Below are 19729 nucleotides of genomic sequence, written 5' to 3'. Positions count from 1 at the left end.
GAGCCCGGCAAGCTACCGGGAGTATCTCGCCCGCACGGTAGAGCCTGGCAAGCTCCCCGTGACGTATTCGATATGCCAGACACAGTAACAACAAAGTCTCCAATGGAGACGTTACTGGGCCCGCTCGAGCAAATCGATGATCAACGGGAGGGCCTTTACTTACCAGAAATCACATAAGAAAGACTTTTCTTTTGCTAAAATCAAACTCTGCCGGCTGACGGTTTGGCTCTCCAGTCATATCTGCTGAGGAGTATGTGAATACTGTGCTCTCCTCAGTGTCGGCAAACTTATGCCAAAAGAGCCCAAACGGAAACAGATAAAGGCAGTGCCAAGCTCTCAGCAAAGGAATAATAAACACTTGCTGTGTGAGTCTTAATAAGAAGAGCTGACATTTCTAGTGTTTATTTTGTGCCAGGAACTGTTATACTGGACTTCGTATGTTTTCACTCACTTCATTCTCATAATAGCTCCATCTGTTTTGATCTTCATTCTTCAGAGGAGGAAACTGAGACACCAAGAGGTTGAGGAACTTCCCCTAAAGTCACACAGCTAGTAAGTGGGGGAGTCACATTCCTGAGGTACTCCCAAGCCATGCTATTTTTTTTTCTCTATTTTCTAGGGCATTTGCCTTGCATGTAGCCAGCCCGGCCAAGCCGGGTTCGATTCCTCCGCCCCTCTCAGAGAGCCTGGCAAGCTACCGAGAGTATTCGATATGCCAGACACAGTAACAAGAAGTCTCACAATGGAGACGTTATTGGGCCCGCTCGAGCAAATCGATGAACAACGGGAGGACAGTGTTTGTTTGTTTGACAGTTTTTTGGGTCACACCCGATGAAGCTCAGGGATTACTTTTGGCTCAGCACTCAGGAATTACTCCTGGCAGCACTCGGGGAACTTATATAGGATCCCAGGAATCAAACCCAGGTCGGCTGCTTGCAAGGCAAGCGCCCTACCCACTGTACTATCTCTCAGGCCCCCAAGCCATGCTCTTCACCCGTATTCTATTCTGTCTATCTGAGGGGAACAGGATGTGGAAGAAGCATGGATCTAACAAAACAATTATTAGAGAGAAGAGCAACTTGTTTACTTTTTCTCCTTTCCTGAATCTGGTTCCTCAAAAAACTAGCCACTGAGGAAATGAAAATACAGTGCTCTTCTTTTAAAACTATACCCAATACCTCCAGGGTTTATTTAGCCAAATAAACACTTGTTGATTGTTTTTGGTTTTGTTTTTTGTTTGGGGGCCATACCGGCAGTGCTTAGACCTTATTCCTAGCTCTGTGCTCAGGGATTACTCCCTATGGGGCCCAGGGATCATATGGGGTACAGAGGATAGAACTTGGGTTGGTCACATGCCGAGAAAACACCCTGCCCACTGTACTATCTCTCTGGCCCCTGAACTGTCTTTTTTTTAACCCTACCAGTTTGGAGCAATAGCACAGTGGGTAGGGCGTTTGCTTTGCACGCAGCATACCTGGGTTCGATTCCTCCATCCCTCTCGGAGAGCCTGGCAAGCCCCCAAGAGCATCCCGCCCACATGGCAGAGCCTGGCAAGCTCCCCGTGGCATATTCGATATGCCAAAAACTATAACAAATCCCACAACGGAGACATTACTGGTGCCCGCTTGAGCAGATCGATGAACAATGGGAGGACAGTGCTACAGTGCTACCAGTTTATACAGATCATGTTTCTAGAAATTAAGAATAAATTTAGAGTAACTTTGGATTTTCATTTTCTGATGTTTCCTTAAACAAGTGAAATTCATACATTAGTATAAGGGTTGGGTTGGAGGATAGCACAGAGGGTAGTGCGTTTGCCTTGCACACGGCCAACCCGGGTTCAATTCCTCCATCCCTCTCGGAGAGCCCGGGAAGCTACCAAGAGTATCCCACCCGCATGGCAGAGCCTGGCAAGCTCCCTGTGGTATATTCAATATGCCAAAAACAGTAACAACAAGTTTCACAATGGAAACGTTACTGGTGCCCGCTCAGGCAAATCGATGAACAACAGGAGGACAATGCTACAGTGCTACAACGCTACAGCATAAGGGTTTAAAGAAAAGTATCATCGGGCCAGAGCATGTGACCGACCAGGGTTCAATCCCTGGCATCCCTTATGGTCCCCCGAACACTAGCTGGCATAATTCCTGAGTATCACTTCATATGGTCCAAAAAATAAAAACAAACAAAAAATTAAGAAAAGGGATTATTAGGGGCCAGAGGCCTTAATGGGCTGAAGCACATACTTTGCATGCAGGAGGCCAGGTTTGATCCGCAACACTCCTGAGTACAGTTGGGTGTGGCCCCACAAATGAAAAGGATTGGGGTAAGCTTTTAGCCATACTTCTCTTTTGGTTTTGTTTGTTGTTTGTGTTTGGGCCACTTCGGGGCTGGCTCCTGGCTCTTCCCTCAAGGATCACTCCTGGAGGCTCAGAAGATCCTCTGGAATTCAGGGATAGAACCCAGGGTCTGCCACCTGGTAAGCGAGTGCACTGCCCGCTATATCCACGTTTCAGCCCTAGCCATGCTTCTCTTAATACTTAATAGCCAAAGAGAGGGGCTGGAGTGATAGCACAGTGGGTAGGGCGTTTGCCTTGCACGCAGCCAACACGGCCGACCCGGGTTCGATTCCCAGCATCCCATATGGTCCCCCGAGCACTGCCAGGAGTAATTCCTCAGTGCATGAGCCAGGAGTAACCCCTGAGCATCGCCGGGTGTGACCCAAAAAGAAAAAAAAAAAGCCAAAGAGAGATTGGAAGTCACCCATCTAAAGTCCTCGAGATAAAAAAATAAAAAGATCCCTTATGGGGCCAGAGCAATAGTACAGCTGGTAGGGTATTTGCCTTGCATACGGCTGACCCGGGTTCGATCCCCGGCATCCCATATGGTCCCCCGAGCATCACCAGGAGTGATTCCTGAGTGCAGAGCTAGGAGTGACCCCTGAGCATTGCTAGGTGTGACTCCAAAACAACAATGATGATGAAAGTTTGTGGTCTCTGGCACAGTGCAAGTATGCTAGTGTGATCTGGTGAGCAGCTCAACTGAAGTGTGTGAGTACTATGGGGTCCAGCGAGCACTGCAACCAAACCGTGCTTGAGAACCACAACCAGAGAGCATAAGCCCAGCAAGCAATGCTATAAGAACTTTCAAGGAAGCCTGTTTGACTTCAGACTGTGATAGAGGTAAAAAGAATATAATTCAGGGAATAGAAAAGAATAGACAGGGAGAGGGTACAGCAGGTAGGCCAGTTGCCTTGCATACAGCTGACCCAGTTTTAATCCCCAGCACCCCAACTGGTCCCTCCAGTTCCTGAGCGCAGAGCCAGGAGTAAGCACTGTGCACTGCCGGGTGTTGCCCCAAAGACAAAAAACAAAGCAGCAAGCTGAAAAGGTATTTTTCCATATATAGGGGTAAATAGCATAGGAAAAGATGTTCAATATGATTAGCCATGAGGTTAAAGTACATCAAAACAACCATGAGGGCTAGAGTGACATTCTAGCAGATCAGGGGTTACTCTTGGCTCTGAACTCAGGAATTATTACTGGTAGTTCTCAGGGGACCATATGGGATGCCAGGGATCAAACCCCGGTCAGCTGCATGCAAGGAAAGTACCTTATCTGCTGTACTATCTATCTCTCTGGCCCCAGGAGATAATTTAAAATGGTACAATTGCTTTGGAAACTGATCTATCAGTATCTCAGAAGTGTGAAATAAAGTACCTCATGACAAAGCTTTCTCACTGATAGATATATATACCCAAAAGGAAGGAAAATTATACATCCTCATAAAAAACGTGTATGTTAGTATTCATGGCAGCATTATTAAGTCAAAAAGCAGAAATAATCTATACATTTAACAGTGGAAAAACAAAACGGTGTTATGTTCACTCAAAATAAAAGCATTTGACAAAAAAAAGGAATCAAGTGGGGGTTGGAGAAATAGTATAGAGGGTAGGGTGTTTGTTTTGAAAGTGGCCAACCCACGTTTGATTTCAGCACCTCATGTGGTCCTCTGAGCACCACCAGGAGTGATGCTCGCTGAGTAATTGCTGGGTGTTGTCCCAGACCAAAATAATTAATAATTAATTAAACATAAATTAAAATCTGGCCATAAAAAGTAAAGTAAATGAATAAAAATTTAAATAAACTCATCTATTCAACAAATTTTACACCTGACTTTGACAAATGTTTTCATCTTCACCTGAAAAAAGCATAAAGAACTTGGGCAAAGGCATGATTCAAAGTGAGACAATACAAAAAATTATATACATAATATATACATACATGTGGGGAGGGATAGTGCACAGAGACTCAAACAACAAACAAACACTGTCCTCCCATTGTCCATCGATTTCCTCAAGCGGGCCCAGTAACGTCTCCATTTTTTTGAGACTTGTTGTTACTGTGTTTGGCATATTGAATACGTCATGGGTAGCTTGCCAGGCTCTGCCGTGCAGGCAAAATACTCTTGGTAGCTTGCCGGGCTCTCTGAGAGGGGTGGAGGAATCCAACCCGGCTTGGCCCGGCTGGCTGCACGCAAGGCAAACGCCCTACCCGCTGTGCTATCGCTCAGATAATAACCAGCAGAGACAGGAACTCCTCCTCCCTCCCTCCCCCCCTCCCCCCGGTTCTGGATCACTGAACACAGAAGCAAACACCTTGGGAAACTCCCCATTGCCCTGGTGGGGAGCATCCCTCTATTGTGCATGCACAGACGTGCACAGACCTGGAGCTGCACCCATGAAGCACAGGGGAACCCCCCTTGGTCAGCCCTGATCACTAGACATACACACCCAGGGAAGTCTCCAGACAGAATCTCAACGTCAGTGAAGAGAGGAGCCTCTGGGACTCTCTTCACTCATCGCTAAGAAGAGTCTCTCTGAGGGCTGGAGCAATAGCACAGCGGGTACGGCATTTGCCTTGCACACGGCTGACCCGGGTTCGATTCCCAGCATCTCATATGGTCCCCCAAGCACTGCCAGGGGTAATTCCTGAGTGCAGAGCCAGGAGTAGCCCTTGTGCATTGCCGGAAGCACCATTTAGGACCCCTCCACCCCCCCCAACCCAGACAAAAAGAAGTCTTTGTCTTAAAGATGGTTGTGAGGAATATCTGAATAAACAGGTACAATATGCTTGGCACCTGGTAAGCGTTCAGTAAATGTGATTTATTATTATTATTATATTATAGTATCTGCAGCAACCAAATGACGGCAAAGGCCTTGACACTAACAATAGAAAGGCAAAATTTTTTTTTCAGGTGGGGAGGGTGGGCCACACTTCATGATGCTCAAGGCTTACTCCTAGCTCGGTGCTCAGGGATCAGTCCTGGTGGCACTCGGGACCACATGGAGTGCTGGGGATTGAAGCCCGTCAGTCCAGTGTGAGGCACTCTGCCTGCTGTGATATCTCTCTGGCCCCAGCTAGTCAAATTCTATCCTCTCACCATTGCTTAAGAAGGTATAGTGGCACTTAAAAAATTTTGAAACCATTTCTACCTCACATAGAATATTTTTCAAAAGTTAGTTAAGTTAAAAAAAAACAATGATAAAGAAAACAAAATCACAGCAGAAATGCCATCAACACTTCTATGTTCATTGCAGCACTATTCACAATAGCCAGAGTCTGGAAACAATCTGAGTGCCCGAGAACAGACAACTGGATCAAGAAACTATGGGACATGTACACAATGGAATAATACGCAGCTGTTGGGAAAAAATGAAGTCATGAAATTTGCTTATATAAATGGATGGTCATGGAGAGTATCATGCTGAGTGAGGTGAGTCAGAGAGAGGGACAAATATAGAATGATTGTGGAATATAAAAAAGAATAGTATGAGATTAATATTCAAGTCCAGGGAAAACAGTGACCAGGAGGGCAGGTCAGTGGTTGGAAGCTTGCCACAAGTGTGTGTGGGGCGAATAGCGAGAATAGAGAAGGGGCCAGTATGACGTATGACAATAATCCTTAGAATGATCACTCTAGCACTCTGGGTAAGAACTGAGTGTTGAAAGTAGGTAGAGGGGTAAAGGGGTTTACATGATAACCTTTCAGTATCTGTATTGCAAACTATAATGTCCAAAAGCGTTTGTGTGTGTGCGTACATGTGTGTGTGTGTGTATGTGAGAGAGAGAGAGACAGAGACAGAGAGAGAGACAGAGAGAGAGAGAGAGAGAGAGAGAGAGAGAGAGAGAGAGAAGCCTGCCTGCCATAGAGAGGGGCAGGGCAGGGGTTGGGGGAAGCAGAAGGAAACTTAAAGGTAAAGGGTAAAGGCCCTCCCATTGATCGTCGATTTGCTCGAGCGGGCCCAGTAACGTCTCCATTGGAGACTTTGTTGTTACTGTGTCTGGCATATCGAATACTCTCGGTAGCTTGCCGGGCTCTCCGAGAGGGGCGGAGGAATCGAACTCGGGTCGGCCATGTTGGCCGCTTGTAAGGCGAACGCCCTACCCGCTGTGCTATCGCTCCAGCCCAAGAAGGAAACTTGGTGGTGGGAAATGTACACTGATGAAGAGATGAGTGTTGGAACATCATCTGAACTTTAAAACTGTGTATTCAGGGCTGGAGCGATAGCACAGCGGGTAGGGTGTCTGCCTTGCAAGCAGCCAACATGGCCGACCCGAGTTCGATTCCTCCGCCCCTCTCGGAGAGCCCGGCAAGCTACCGAGAGTATTCGATATGCCAGACACAGTAACAACAAAGTCTCCAATGGAGACGTTACTGGGCCCGCTCGAGCAAAAAATAATAATTTTTTAAAAAAATAATTAAAAAACTCAAAGTCCATCTAGCGTGACCTATTCACCGTAGATAACATTTTACTGTCTCCTAGGCTGAGGATCAGCCAGAGTTTGGGGAGGGTACACTGGGTTCAGTGTGTCTAGGGGTGCCTGCAGCTCTCCAAACAGAGCCTTAAAGAGCAAGCAGGTGTTTGTTTGTTTTTTTTTTTTTTTTTAGGCAGTCAGGCCCTTCGAGACTCTGGTCCTGACCATGGAATCTGAACAATGCTCATGAGTCCCAGGACTCTTTTCCTGAGCGGTTTTTGAAACCTGGCTCCAAGACGTTTTGATCGAGTAACTCTTCTTCCTCATAAACCATCCCAGGAATTCCCAAAGCCCCTGGGAAAGCAGAAGTACAAAGCTTGCAGGAAATCACTTATTTCCTCCCAGGCCCTCTGCTGAGATCAGAATGAGAAAGCTCTGGAGAAGAGCGAATAAAGAACCACATGGGGGGTGGAGCGACAGCACAGCGGGTGGGGCGTTTGCCTTGCACACAGCAGACCTTGGTTCGATTCCTAGCATCCCAAAGGGTCCCCTGAGCACCCCAGGAGTAATTCCTGAGTGCAAAGCCAGGAGTGACCCCTGTGCATCACCGGGTGTGACCCAACAAGCGAAAAAAAAGCCCACAAGGCTGGGCTTTCCGTGGGCTCTACATCCTTTTACCGTTCAGCTCTTATCTGCCTCTCATTTCTAATGATTGTAATATGAGGATCAGGGTTCTGGATTCTGGGTCTTCTTCATACACGCAGTTGTTTGGGAACTGCTGGTGTAATCAGGTAAGTAACTGCTAACCCCATGGGAAATATCCGTGAAGAATCCTCCCATACCTGTGGGCAGATAAACCCTGCCCCGTACACGATGCTCCTGACGGAGGCAGAGAGAACTTCCTTGGGAATGAGGCTCTCCACAAAGATCATCAGAAAGTTATTGAGGAAGGTCAAGTGGAAGACCTGGAAGAAATTCATTATGAGAAAAAGGCAAAAGTTTTTCTGGGTGAGGACTTGTCCCATCATTGAGATGGCCGAGGTCCAGGGGAGATCCTGTCCACTTTCAGGGAAAAGCTTCTGGTTTTCCTTGGGGCCTCCTGGAGGTGCAAAGCGACTTATGTGGTACGTGCCCAGGCAGAGGCTGGCGGCGGCAAGAAGAGCGACGAAGATGACAGCGGACTGGAAATTGTGCAGCAGTTCTGCGTTAGCCGAGGTGAGGCCGCAGAACAAGATGCTGGTTGAGCCTCCCAGGAACGCCACTTGGTTGCTCTTGATAAACTGCTGCCGACTTTCGCCTCTGGAGAAGATCTCTGCGAAGAGCACACACTGGGCTTGCTGGACAAAGGTCAACATGCTGTTGAAAGCACATAATGAAGCCACCAAGTGAAGGCCACTGAGCCAGTCCCCTTCCTGATAGTCTTTCCAAGGGAACCAAGGAAGCAGGGAGGCAATGATGTATAATGGGCCACCGAACCAGAGAGAGCTATGACGATTGTCGCAGCAGTCGGTCTTGGAGTTGTTGTGAAAATACCCAGTCAGATCACTAATGGCATTGCAGATCATTGAAATCACCTAGGCAGAAGAAAATGCATGATTGATTCTTTTAGAGAAAGGTATATATGCTTGTGAATAGGAACCCTGAAATTTTACTAAATGCAAAGTGACCAGAGCTGATGGGTAAAAATGAGCTCCTGACTTTTAGAACCAGCAAGAGGAGTGGGGGTGTGAGGGAGAGAGGGAGATGAGTACAGCTGAAAATAATAATAATAATAATAATAGCAACAACTAATGCCTCGCCAAAAGTCAAAGTGCATTCACATAGTGTTTCAGCACTGTGCTACTGTGGGTGTGATAATTCTTCAAATCCTTCAAATAATCCTATGAAGTAGGTACCATGATATATATTTTTATTGTTACTGTTACTGCTGCTGTTGCTTTGGGGCCACTACTGGCGGTGTTCAGGGCTTACTCCAGGGTCTGTGCTCAAGGATCACTCCTGGTGGGGCTCAGAGGAACACATGGTATGCTGGGGATTGAACCTGGGTTGACTTTGTACAAGGAAAACGCCCTACTTGCTGTAGTATCGCTCAGAGCATATAGAAATTATAATAGCACTGTGACACTGTCCTCCCATTGTTCATCGATTTGCTTGAGTGGGCACCAGTAACGTCTCCATTGTGAGACTTGTTGTTACTGTTTTTGGTATATCAAATACATCTCGATAGCTTGCCAGGCTCTCTTGAGAGGGGCGGAGGAATCGAACCCAGGTTGGCAGCATGCAAGGCAAACACCCTACCCGCTGTGCTATTGCTCCCCCAGTAATTGTAAAAATAATATTTTGGGGGATCACACCCAGCTATGCTCACCCAGCTTATACTATCACTCCGGCCCCAATTATTATTTTTGTTATTATTAATATTGCCGGGCTGGAGTGATAGCACAGCAGTAGGACGTTTGCCCTGCACGCGGCCGATACAACCAACCCAAGTTCAATTCCTCTGCCCCTCTCGGAGAGCCCGGCAAGCTACTGAAAGTATTGCGCCCACACGGTAAAGCCTGGCAAGTTCCACGTGACGTATTTGATATGCCAAACACACAGTAACAACAAGTCTCACAATGGAGATGTTACTGGGCCCGCTCAAGCAAATCGATGAACAACGGGAGGACAGTACTTCCTGTGCTTTCATTAATATTCCCTCTTAACAAGAGAAGTAGAGGGTCAAAGAAATTAAGCAAATTAGGGGGCCAGAACGATAGTATAGTGGCTAGGGCGTTTGCTTGCACACAGCCGACCTGGGTTCAATCCCCGACATCCCATATGGTCCCCCAAGCACCGGCAGGAGTAACTCCTGAGTGTAGAGCCAGGAGTAACCCCTGAGCATTGCTGGGTGTGACCCAAAAAAAAAAAGAAAAAAAGAAAAGAAATTAAGCAACTCGTCTCACTATTAAATTACAGAGCCAAGTATGAGCCAAAGTACAGTCTGTACTTCCCATAATTGTGCAAAGCTCCCTCCCCAACTCCAAGTGGAAAAGGGTCATAGCAGAATGATGCAGCCTGCTATATGCCATGGCAAACCTTCACATGATTTCATTTTTTTAATTAAAATATCAGTTTACTAACTGAAAATAGTGAAAAGAAAAAAAGACTGGGGGAGGGCTGGAGATAAACCCATACAGTAGAGGGGATAGACGCTTGCCTTGCATATGGCTGACCCTGGTTTGACCCCTGGCACTGCATACGGTCCACTGAGCAGCACCAGCAATGGTCCCCTCTCCCCTCCCCCCAGAGTAGCACTGTCCTCCCATTGTTTATTGATTTGCTTGAGCGGGCCAGTAACATCTCCATCGTGAGACTTGTTGTTACTGTGTTTGGCATATCGAATACGTCACGGGGAGCTTGCCAGGCTTTGCCGTGCGGGCGAGATACTCTCGGTAGCTTTCCGGGCTCTCCGAGAGGGGCGGACTGATATGTTCTGGGCCATGGGATAGAGAAATAGTAGTGGATAAGGTACTTGCCTTGCACGAGGCTGATCCAGGTTTGATCCCTGACACCACATATGGTCCTCTAAGCCCCGCCAGGGGTGATAACTGAGCAGAGAGCCAGGAGAAAGTCCTAAGTACCATTGGGTGTGACCCAAACACAAAAGTCAGAATATTCTTGAGGGGCGTAATGAGTGATATTGGAACCAAGGAGATCGCTCCAACGACTAGAGTCCACGCCTGGCTTGAACAAGGCCCAGAGTTCATCCCGGGCACTAGGTGAAGCCTCCCGGGCTCCCAGCGTCTCTGACCTGGGGGCAGTCTTACAGCACCAGGCTAAGCGTTGAACTGTCCAGCCCGCCCAGCTGGCCTGAGCATTGCTAGGAGTGACCTCTGGGCTCTCTGAGCACCGCTTGTGGCCTCCCTACCCCTTCAAAAAGGAAAATAAATTAGTAATGCTAGAAACTGTATGGATTTGGGGGGGCCCTAGGGAGGGCTCAAGGGGCTGGAGTGCATGCTTTACACCCAGGCACAATTCCTTGCACCACGTGGCTCCCACAGGCTACTAGGAGCAACCTTGAGCACTGAGCTGGGAGTACTGCCTGGTGTGGCCAAAACAAAACGAAAAAGATAAAATACATAGCAAGGTTGCTTTATTTATCTATTTTTGTCCTGCCACCGCCTGCTCCCTGTAAAGGCTTTTTAATACCAAAAATCCTACCCATTCTCACTCATCATCTAATTAACAATGAATTATAATTTATGAGTAACGTGGTTCTTTTCAAATTCTTAACAATTCCACGTGTTCCACACCCATGAATTTTTTTTAGAAAACCAAAGCTTACTCTCTAAGCTCTAAAGCTTCTTGGGAATGTGAATCTGTGTTACCATTTTGAATAATGCCAAAGAAGCTAGAGGGACGGCTACCGTATAATCCAGCAATTCCACTTTCAGGTATTTAGCCAAATAATATGAAACACATTGGGACAAGAAAAATATGTTCACCCCAAAATTCACTGCAGCATAATTTATAAATAGCTGAGATATAGAAGTTACCAAAGTAGCTGTTGCTAGATATGTGGACAAAGAAGATGTGGCACATTAATTCAAAAAATACTACTCATGGGCTGGAGCGATAGCACAGCGGTAGGGCGTCTGCCTTGCACGCAGCCAACATGGCCGACCCGAGTTCGATTCCTCCGCCCCTCCCGGAGAGCCCGGCAAGCTACCGAGAGTATTCGATATGCCAGACACAGTAACAACAAAGTCTCCAATGGAGACGTTACTGGGCCCGCTCGAGCAAATCGACGATCAACGGGAGGGCCTTTTACTTTTTTACTACTCATGGGCCAAAACAGAAGTACAGCAGGGAGGGTGCTTGCCTTCCATGCAGCTGACCTGGGTTCAATTCCTGGCATCCCATATGGTCCCCTAAGCACTGCCAGGAATAATTCCTGAGTGCAGAGCTAGGAGGATCCCTAAGCATCGCTAAGTGTGACCCTTTAAAAACAAGCACAAAGAAAAAAGAAAAAGGAGAAAAAGAAGAACTACTACTCAGCTATGAAAACATGCAATTTTGCCACTTAAAAAAAATGGAATGAACTCTAAGGAATTATTCAAAGCAAAATAAATGAGAATACAAAAGCATTGAATGATTTCACCTATATGTGGAATACAAATAAATATCACTGTCACTGTCATTGTCCTCCCGTTGTTCATTGATTTTGCTCGAGTGGGCCCAGTAATGTCTCCATTGTGACACTTGTTACTGTGTTTAGCATATTGAATATGTCACGGGTAGCTTGCCAGGCATTGCCGTGCGGGCGAGATACTCTCAGTAGCTTGCTGGGCTCTCCGAGAGTGGCGGAGGAATATAACCTGGGTCAGCTGCTTGCAAGGCAAACGGCCTGATATATAAATATATATAAATATATATATATATATATACATATATATATCTAACAGAACCAAGATCATCTGCGAAGAGGAAGGGCAAATAGTGGGAGGTAAAAATAAAATTAGAAAATTAAATGTTGGGTCAAAGACATACTACAGTAGATAAATTAGGCACATGCCTTGCTTGTAGCCCATTCTGGTTTGATTGCTGGCACTGAGCAAAACCAGGTGTGATCCCTGAGCACAGAGCCAGGAGCAACAACTGGGCACAGCTGTGTGTGACCCATAACCGTCCCCTCCAAAAAAAGAAAACCCTTATACAATTAATAAAATATTATATTATATTAGGGTTCTGTGAGTAAACATTTTAATATTGAAAAAATAAGTAGGGCCAGAGAGACAGTGGGTTAAGTGCTTGTCTTGTATGCAGCCAACCTCCAGATGCAATATTTGGTCCTCACCCTCTCTGGGAGTGATCCCTGAGCACAGAGTCAAGATTAAGTCCTGAGCCTCCAAAGATCAAATAAACCAAAAAAAGTCAAATTTTAAAATAAACTCTAAAGGTCAGAGCGATAGTACAGTAGGTAGGACACCTGCCTTGCATGGGGCCAACATGGGTTCGATTCCCAGCATCCCATGTGGTCCCCTGAGCATCACCAAGAGTAATTCATTAGTGCAGAGCCAGGAGTTAACCCCTGAACATCAACGAGTATACCCCATAAACAAAACAAAATCCCCAAACCCTCTTTTTTTGGGGGGTGAGGACTGGGGAGGGCATATCTAGTATATTCAGAGGTTCTCTTTTTTTTGAAAGGGGTCACACCCAGCGATGCTCAGGGGTTACTCCTGGCTCTGCACCCAGGAATCACTCAGTGCTCGGGGGACCATATGAGATGCTGGGGATTGAACCCAGGTCGGCCGTGTGCAAGGCAAACACTTCCCCATTGTGCTATTGCTCCGGCCCCTCTACACTCAAGAACTACTCACTCCTGACGAGGTTCAGGGAACCATATGGGATGCCAGGGATCAAACCTGGGTCAGCTACATGCAAGGCCCCGTTCCTTACCTGCTGTACCATCTCTCAGACCCCATTTTGGTTCATTTTGGAGCTGCACTTAGGCACTGCTCCCGACTCAGGAAACAATGAGGTTTGGGAGATCAAATTTGGACCTCTGCATGCAAACCACACACTCCAGCCCAGCTTCTCTGTTTTAACTGTCTTTCTTAAAGTAAAGTAAGTAAAGGCCCTCCCGTTGATCATCGATTTGCTCGAGCGGGCCCAGTAACGTCTCCATTGGAGACTTTGTTGTTACTGTGTCTGGCATATCGAATACGTCACGGGGAGCTTGCCAGACTCTGCCGCACAGGCAAGATACTCTCGGTAGCTTGCCGGGCTCTTTTAAAAAAAAAAAAATAATAATAATAATAAGTCCTTTGCCCTCAAATAGAGGGTCTTGAGCCAAGACAACTTTTTCATAACTCCCTGAGTTATGTGAGGAAGATCATAATGTGGAACTTTGAGGAAAGAGAAACTCTCCGAGGCGGAAGTCAATAAGAGCTCCATCTCACCTGCGCTTGGTAAAAGGCCACATCTGAAATCTTGTATAGTTGTAAAAAAAGCTTCACATAGTAGAAGCTAAAGACGTAATTTAGCGTCACAGTCCCGAATGTTATCATAGAATATGCCCACACAATGCTTTGGATGCTTAAAAATGTCATTTTCCATGTGAAGAAATTTTTCCTTCAGTTCTTAAGGGGAAAAAAGAAAATAGTTAACATTTTGCTGTAGCACCGTCCTCCCATTGTTCATCAATTTGCTCAAGCGGGCGCCAGTACTGTCTCCACTGTGAGACTTGTTACTGTTTTTGGCATATCGAATATGCTACGGGGAGATTGCCAGGCTCTGCCATGCGGGCAGGATACTCTCGGTAGCTTGCCGGGCTCTCCAAGAGGGATGGAGGAGTCGAACCCTGGTTGGCCACGTGCAAGTCAAACGCCCTACCCACTGTGCTATCGCTTCAGCCAACATTTTGTTATTTGCTTATAATTGCTAAAATGTGGCAAAATTCTATAGGATCTAGTTCATTTTCCTAATCATTTTTTGCTTTTTGGGTCTCACCCAGTGATGCACAGGGGTTACTCCTGGCTTTGCACTCAGGAATTACTCTTGGCGGGGTTTGGGGGACCATATGGGATGCTGGGAATCAAACCCAGGTTGGCCGCACTGTACTATCACTCCAGTCCCTCTTTGTCTTTTTTTTTTTTAATAGGGCCACACTGTGGAGTGCTCAACAGTAACTCCCAGATTAGAAGGAAAGAGGACCAAATTGAGACCTACTGCTTAGGCTGTCTCCCCAGACCAGCCTAGTTAATTTTCATTAAATAAGAAAGATAAAAGGGCCAGCCAGATAGTGCAGGAGTTAAGGCACAGGCCTTGCAAGTGGCCCACTTAGATTGCAGATCCCAGAACTGCACCTGGTCCTCTGAGCACCACCCGAAGTGATCCCTGGGCACAGAGCCAGGAGTAAGCCCTAAGCATGCCACAAAACAAACAACAAAACAGAACTCAAAAACAAACAACAAAACAGAACTCAAAAACCAGATTTATAACACTTCACCTCCTTTCTAATTCCACTCAACATTTTTAGTGTTAAGAAATGCAGAAACCCTAATTTGCATAGAGTGTGATGCTACTTGAATCTATTTTTTTCTAACACCTATTGTAAGAGTGAGATGTGGAGCTGGGGAAAAAGCTCAGTGGCCTGGAGCACATGCGTGGCACACAGGAGGCCTAAGTTCAGTTCCTGGCACATCATGGTCCCCTCAGCATCACCAGGAGTGATCCCCAAGTAATGCCCCCTCCAAAAACTGCTGGGTGTGACCCCAAAACAAACAAGCAAAAAGATATTTATTCTAGTTTTGGATACGCTTAAAGCAGAGGTTAGGAGAATAGATTTATGGTATTACTACCCTCCCTACTGTGAATGACAGAAAAGCAATCAGAAGTGACATTATTTAACTGAAATGGGAGAGAGAGAGAGAAACAGAGAATAAAAAGCCAACCTCTAGCAGTCGTATAGAGTTATCTGTTTATTCAGTAGCTTGCACTGGAAGATTTGTTCTTTTTAAAATCAAATAATTAAAATGGTTTTATTTATAGAAATATGAGAAGGGAGGGAAAAGGTAGAGGGAAGTACACATTGCAGATTGAGATGTGCCTGTATCTCTAAGAGAAATGCTACATATATTTCTTTGAGGGGTGAGATTTTGGGGGCCACATCCAGAAGTGCTCAGGGCTTCCTTCTGGTGCAATTCTCAGGGATCAAACGAGGGTCTGTTGGCATGCAAGAAAGCGCCTTACCCCTGGTACTATCTCTCCAGCCTTGATGATTTTTTTGATCTTTTGTCAGACTAATTTTGCTTCAAAGGACACATCAAAGATGAAGAGAGAAATAACATGTCTGTTCCCTGCTCTGACACACGTGTTCCTTTGAAATCAAGTATACTGTCTTACCCTTGCAGTGACTTGATATACCCAATCAAAAGAAGAAGAAGAAGAAGAAGAAGAAGAAGAAGAAGAAGAAGAAGAAGAAGAGGAAGAGGAAGAGGAAGAGGAAGAGGAAGAGGAAGGAGGAGAAGGAGAGGAAGAGGAAGAGGAAGAGGAAGAAGAAAGAAAAGGTTAATCACGCAGAAGGTGGGTCTACATTCATCTTCCAGGGGCCCAAGCAATAGTACAGCGGATAGGGCATTTGCCTTGGTTCAATCACCGCATCCTATATGGTCACCCTGAGTACCACCAGGAGTAATTCCTGAGTGCAGAACCAGGAGTAACCTCTGAGCAATGCCAGATGTTACCCAAAAAGTCAAAAAGTAATAAATAGACTCATCTTCCTTTAATTCTGATTAATTTTTTCTCTCTTTTGTCCTTTCATTCTCTTCCTTTTCCTTTTCCTCTCCCTCCTTCTTTTTTCATCCTTTCCTTTGCATTTTTTCCCCTGGGGTGGGGAATCAGAGGTTACTCCTGGTTCTGCACTCAGAAATTACCTCTGGTGGTGCTTGGAGGACTTTGTGGGATGCTGGGGATCGAACTCAGGATGTCTGTGTGTAAGGCAAAAGCCCTACCTGCTGTACTATCACTCCGGTTCTTTTTTCCTTTCTTGCGCTAGGCATTGAACACAGGTTTCTAAGCCCTGATTTTGCTCTTCTTTTAAGATAACATCAATCATGGTTTTCCTATTTTTTTCCCTGGTTTATTGGAATATTTGGCTAGATCTCCACAAACAATCTTACTAAATCAGAAAACAAGTATTTAAATAATCTGCAATGTTACTTGTTTAAAATACTTGCGATGTTTAAGTAGGCAGCACAATCTATATTGCCCAATTTCTGGATGCAGGGAGTGAACATTTGGCACTTAAGATCAAATTTGCCCAAGTTTCTGAGCTTCACTTCACATTGAGTAGATCTAACAGTAATTCTAATTGCATGGTAAGTAGGCTCCTAGAATTGCCGAAGGCAATATTTATTTATTTATTTAATTTTTTTGACTTTTGGGTCAGGCCAGGTGATGCTCAAGGAGTGTTAGGGTATCATATGGGATATTGGGGATCGAACCCTGGTTGGCTACATGCAAGGTAAATGCCCAGCTCACTGTGCTATCATTCCAGCTCCCCACCCCCCAAGGCATTTACTAAACCTTTATGTAGACCAAGCATTGTCTGAATATTTTGCCCATATGTGTACTTAAAATGTTTGTAGATTCTGTTGCAGTGATAAAATAGAAATCTAATCTGGGGGGTTATGATACAGCATTCAAATACATTCAAAGTATTAATTGGAGGTCAGCTAACATTTTTGGCCTTAAGAATAATTCTCAGATTTCAAATGCTGGAACTCCTAGTGAAGCTCTCACTCTAGGAAGTTGTTTTTTTTTGCATAGTGAGAATGAAAATACAGTCTAGAGGTCACTGGGTTACTAAGATGACCAAAAACGGGAGGGCAGAGAGAAGGGACAAAATCAGTAGACCCAAAAGCTAGGACAGTAATTTAGTCCACTAAAAAGTAGGAACTCCTCTTTTGCTCAGTTTTATTCCAGGCCTGCTAAAACAAGAATGGTACCACACCTTCTGAAGGCAGTTATTTAAGTCAGAAGGCAGTTATTTATAAACCCAGAAATTTTCAAAGGGTCATAAACTCACTGAATTCAGATTTTTTTTTCTTTGTTTGCTTGTTTGTTTGGGGGGGGACACACCCAGCAGTGCTCAAGGCTACTCCCAGAAGGGATCAAACCCAGGGCCTCCTGCATGTAAAGCAAGTCAAGCATCTGCACACCCTCAACACATGCACACTTTGGGGGGAGGGGGTGGTGGAGGGTTGGTTTTGATTTTTTTTTTTTTTTTTTTTTTTTTTGCTTTCTGGGTCACATCCAGCGGTGCTCAGGAGTTATTCTTGCTCTGCACTCAGGGATTATTCCTGGCAGTGCATGGGGAACCATATAGGATGCCAGGAATTGAACCTGGGTTGGGCACTTGCAAGGCAAATGCCCTCTGCCCTCTCCACTGTACTATCACCGTAGCCCTCAGTTGGCCCTTTGAATTATCTTTCTTACCTGGAGTTTAAATGTGCATTTTTTTTTTTCAAAAAGTTGAGTTCTTAGGGCTGGAACAATAGCACAGCAGATAGGGCATTTGCCTTGCACTCGGCCAACCCAGGTTCGATTCCCAGCATCCCATATGGTCCCCTGAGCACCACCAGGAGTAATTCCTGAGTGCAGAGTGAGGAGTTAACCCCTGTGCATTGCCGGGTATGACCCAAAAAGCAAAAAAAAAAAAAAAAAAGAAAGTTGAGTTATTTTTATATAAGCACCATCCTGTCTGAAACATGTGAATATGGGGGCTGGAGCGATAGTACAGAGGGTAGAACATTTGCCTCTCATGCGGCCAACCTGGGTTCAATCCCCAGCATCCCATATGGTCCTCCAGGCATTGTAAGGAGTGATTCCTGGGTGCAGAGCCAGGAGTAACCCCTGAGCATCACTGGATTTGACCCTAAAAAGAGCAAAAAAGAAGAAAAAGGAAACCTGTGAACACAAGGTTTTAATAACATGATATAGCCTCAACTTCTCCATTTGTTAGATCTATATGTTAGATACATGAATGCATGTTTGCATATATACATTCATGTATAAATAAAGAAAAGTGAAAATCTTACTTCTATCTAAAGAAATGCCTACCTAAAAAATTACTAATACTTCTTTTTAGATTATTTTCATAATAGTATAAACTTTTTCAGTATCAAAGTAAAAATCGCTTCTGTTATTTCAATGCCACCACTACTAAAAAAGTCCCTCAATGATATGATAGAATAAGAACATAAAATCTGGGACCAGAGAGAGGCTAGAGCAGGCAAGGGGCTTGCCTTGCACGAACTCTATCCCCGGAACTCCAGATGGTCCAGCTGTACCAGGAGTCATCCCAGCAGAGCCAGGAGTAAGCCCTGAACACAGCTGTGAGGTGTGGGCCCAATCCCCAAGCCCCCCAAAGAAAAAAATGCTAAATCTTTACACCCCAGAGCAAAGGACTTCTGAGACAGTCTTTGTTTGCTTTGGGGACACACCCAGAGGTGCTCAGAGAACTTTTTCTGGTTTCTTACTCTAAGATTACCTCTGCCCGTGCAAGGGGACCACACGGTGCTGGGAATCAAACCCGTAAGAACATAAAATCTACGTGCCAAGCATGCACTCCAACCCACCAAGCTGTCTCCCCAGCCCCTGAAGCTGTTCCCACCAAAAGTTTTATACAAAATGTAGAGCAGCAAGATGGTATATGGGTTAGAATTAGGGCAGGCACAGGAAGAATCCATGAATTACTCCATGAATACCCAACACCTTCCTTTGAGACCAACTGAAGTTTTTTCTTATTGACTAACTTAGTACTGAACCAAAGAGGAAGAATGTCACTGAAGAGAGCTTAGACTTGTGTCTAAGCAGTGACTAGACACTAAAAAAAAAATAGGACTCCTCAGGGCTGCCACCAGAAAGGTAAACATCTCCTTCCAATGCAGTTTTTGGTTAAGCTCCTCCAGGAAATCAACAGTGTTCTAAAGAACCCACCAGTTGGGTCTGGAGTGATAGTACAGTGGGTAGGGTGTTTGCCTTGCATGCAGCTGACCCGGGTTCAATTCCCAGCATCTCATATGGCCCTCCGAGCACCACTTGGAGTAATTCCTGAGTAGCCAGGAATAATAATAATAGCCAGGAATAATCCCTGCACATCACCGGGTGTGACCCAAAAAGAAAAAAAGGAAAAAAAAAAAAGAACCCACCAGTCATCTGTAGGGCACATGCTTTGCATGTTTGAGGCCTAGGGTTCAGTGCCCTGCACCACACACATGCAGAACCTAGTAACACCAATGTCAAATACTTAAGCAGCATAACGCCATTTAAAACTCTCAGTAACTTCAATTGTGCAGTTATATACCAAATCCCATTGCTTAACAGTGAAGGTTTCAATATGCTCAATATGCCTTCCCACTTCAAATCCAAGGGAATTTCTATTTGGCAGGAAAAGTGGGGGGGGGGGGGAACGCAGGTAT

At 45.5% G+C, this 19729-nt stretch overlaps 1 protein-coding gene across 1 annotated transcript in view; it reads right to left on the bottom strand.

The window, feature by feature from the left end:
* The window catches only part of LOC130045929 (transmembrane protein 180-like), a 63383-nt gene extending 49528 nt beyond the window's left edge, over positions 1 to 13855 (bottom strand). Inside the window, exons 1-2 of the mRNA XM_056138810.1 lie at positions 13706 to 13855; positions 7601 to 8332 (exon numbers count right to left, since the gene is read on the bottom strand). Coding sequence (XP_055994785.1) covers positions 7601 to 8332; positions 13706 to 13855 — 882 coding nt within the window. The remainder of the gene's footprint in view (positions 1 to 7600; positions 8333 to 13705) is intronic.
* Between the last annotated feature and the right edge of the window lie 5874 nt (positions 13856 to 19729).

Source organism: Sorex fumeus, unplaced genomic scaffold, assembly GCF_029834395.1.
Source record: "Sorex fumeus unplaced genomic scaffold, SorFum_2.1 ptg000130l, whole genome shotgun sequence".
NCBI lineage: Eukaryota > Metazoa > Chordata > Mammalia > Eulipotyphla > Soricidae > Sorex > Sorex fumeus.
Note: the sequence above shows the minus strand (reverse complement) of the source record. Positions and strands in the feature narration are given on the sequence as shown.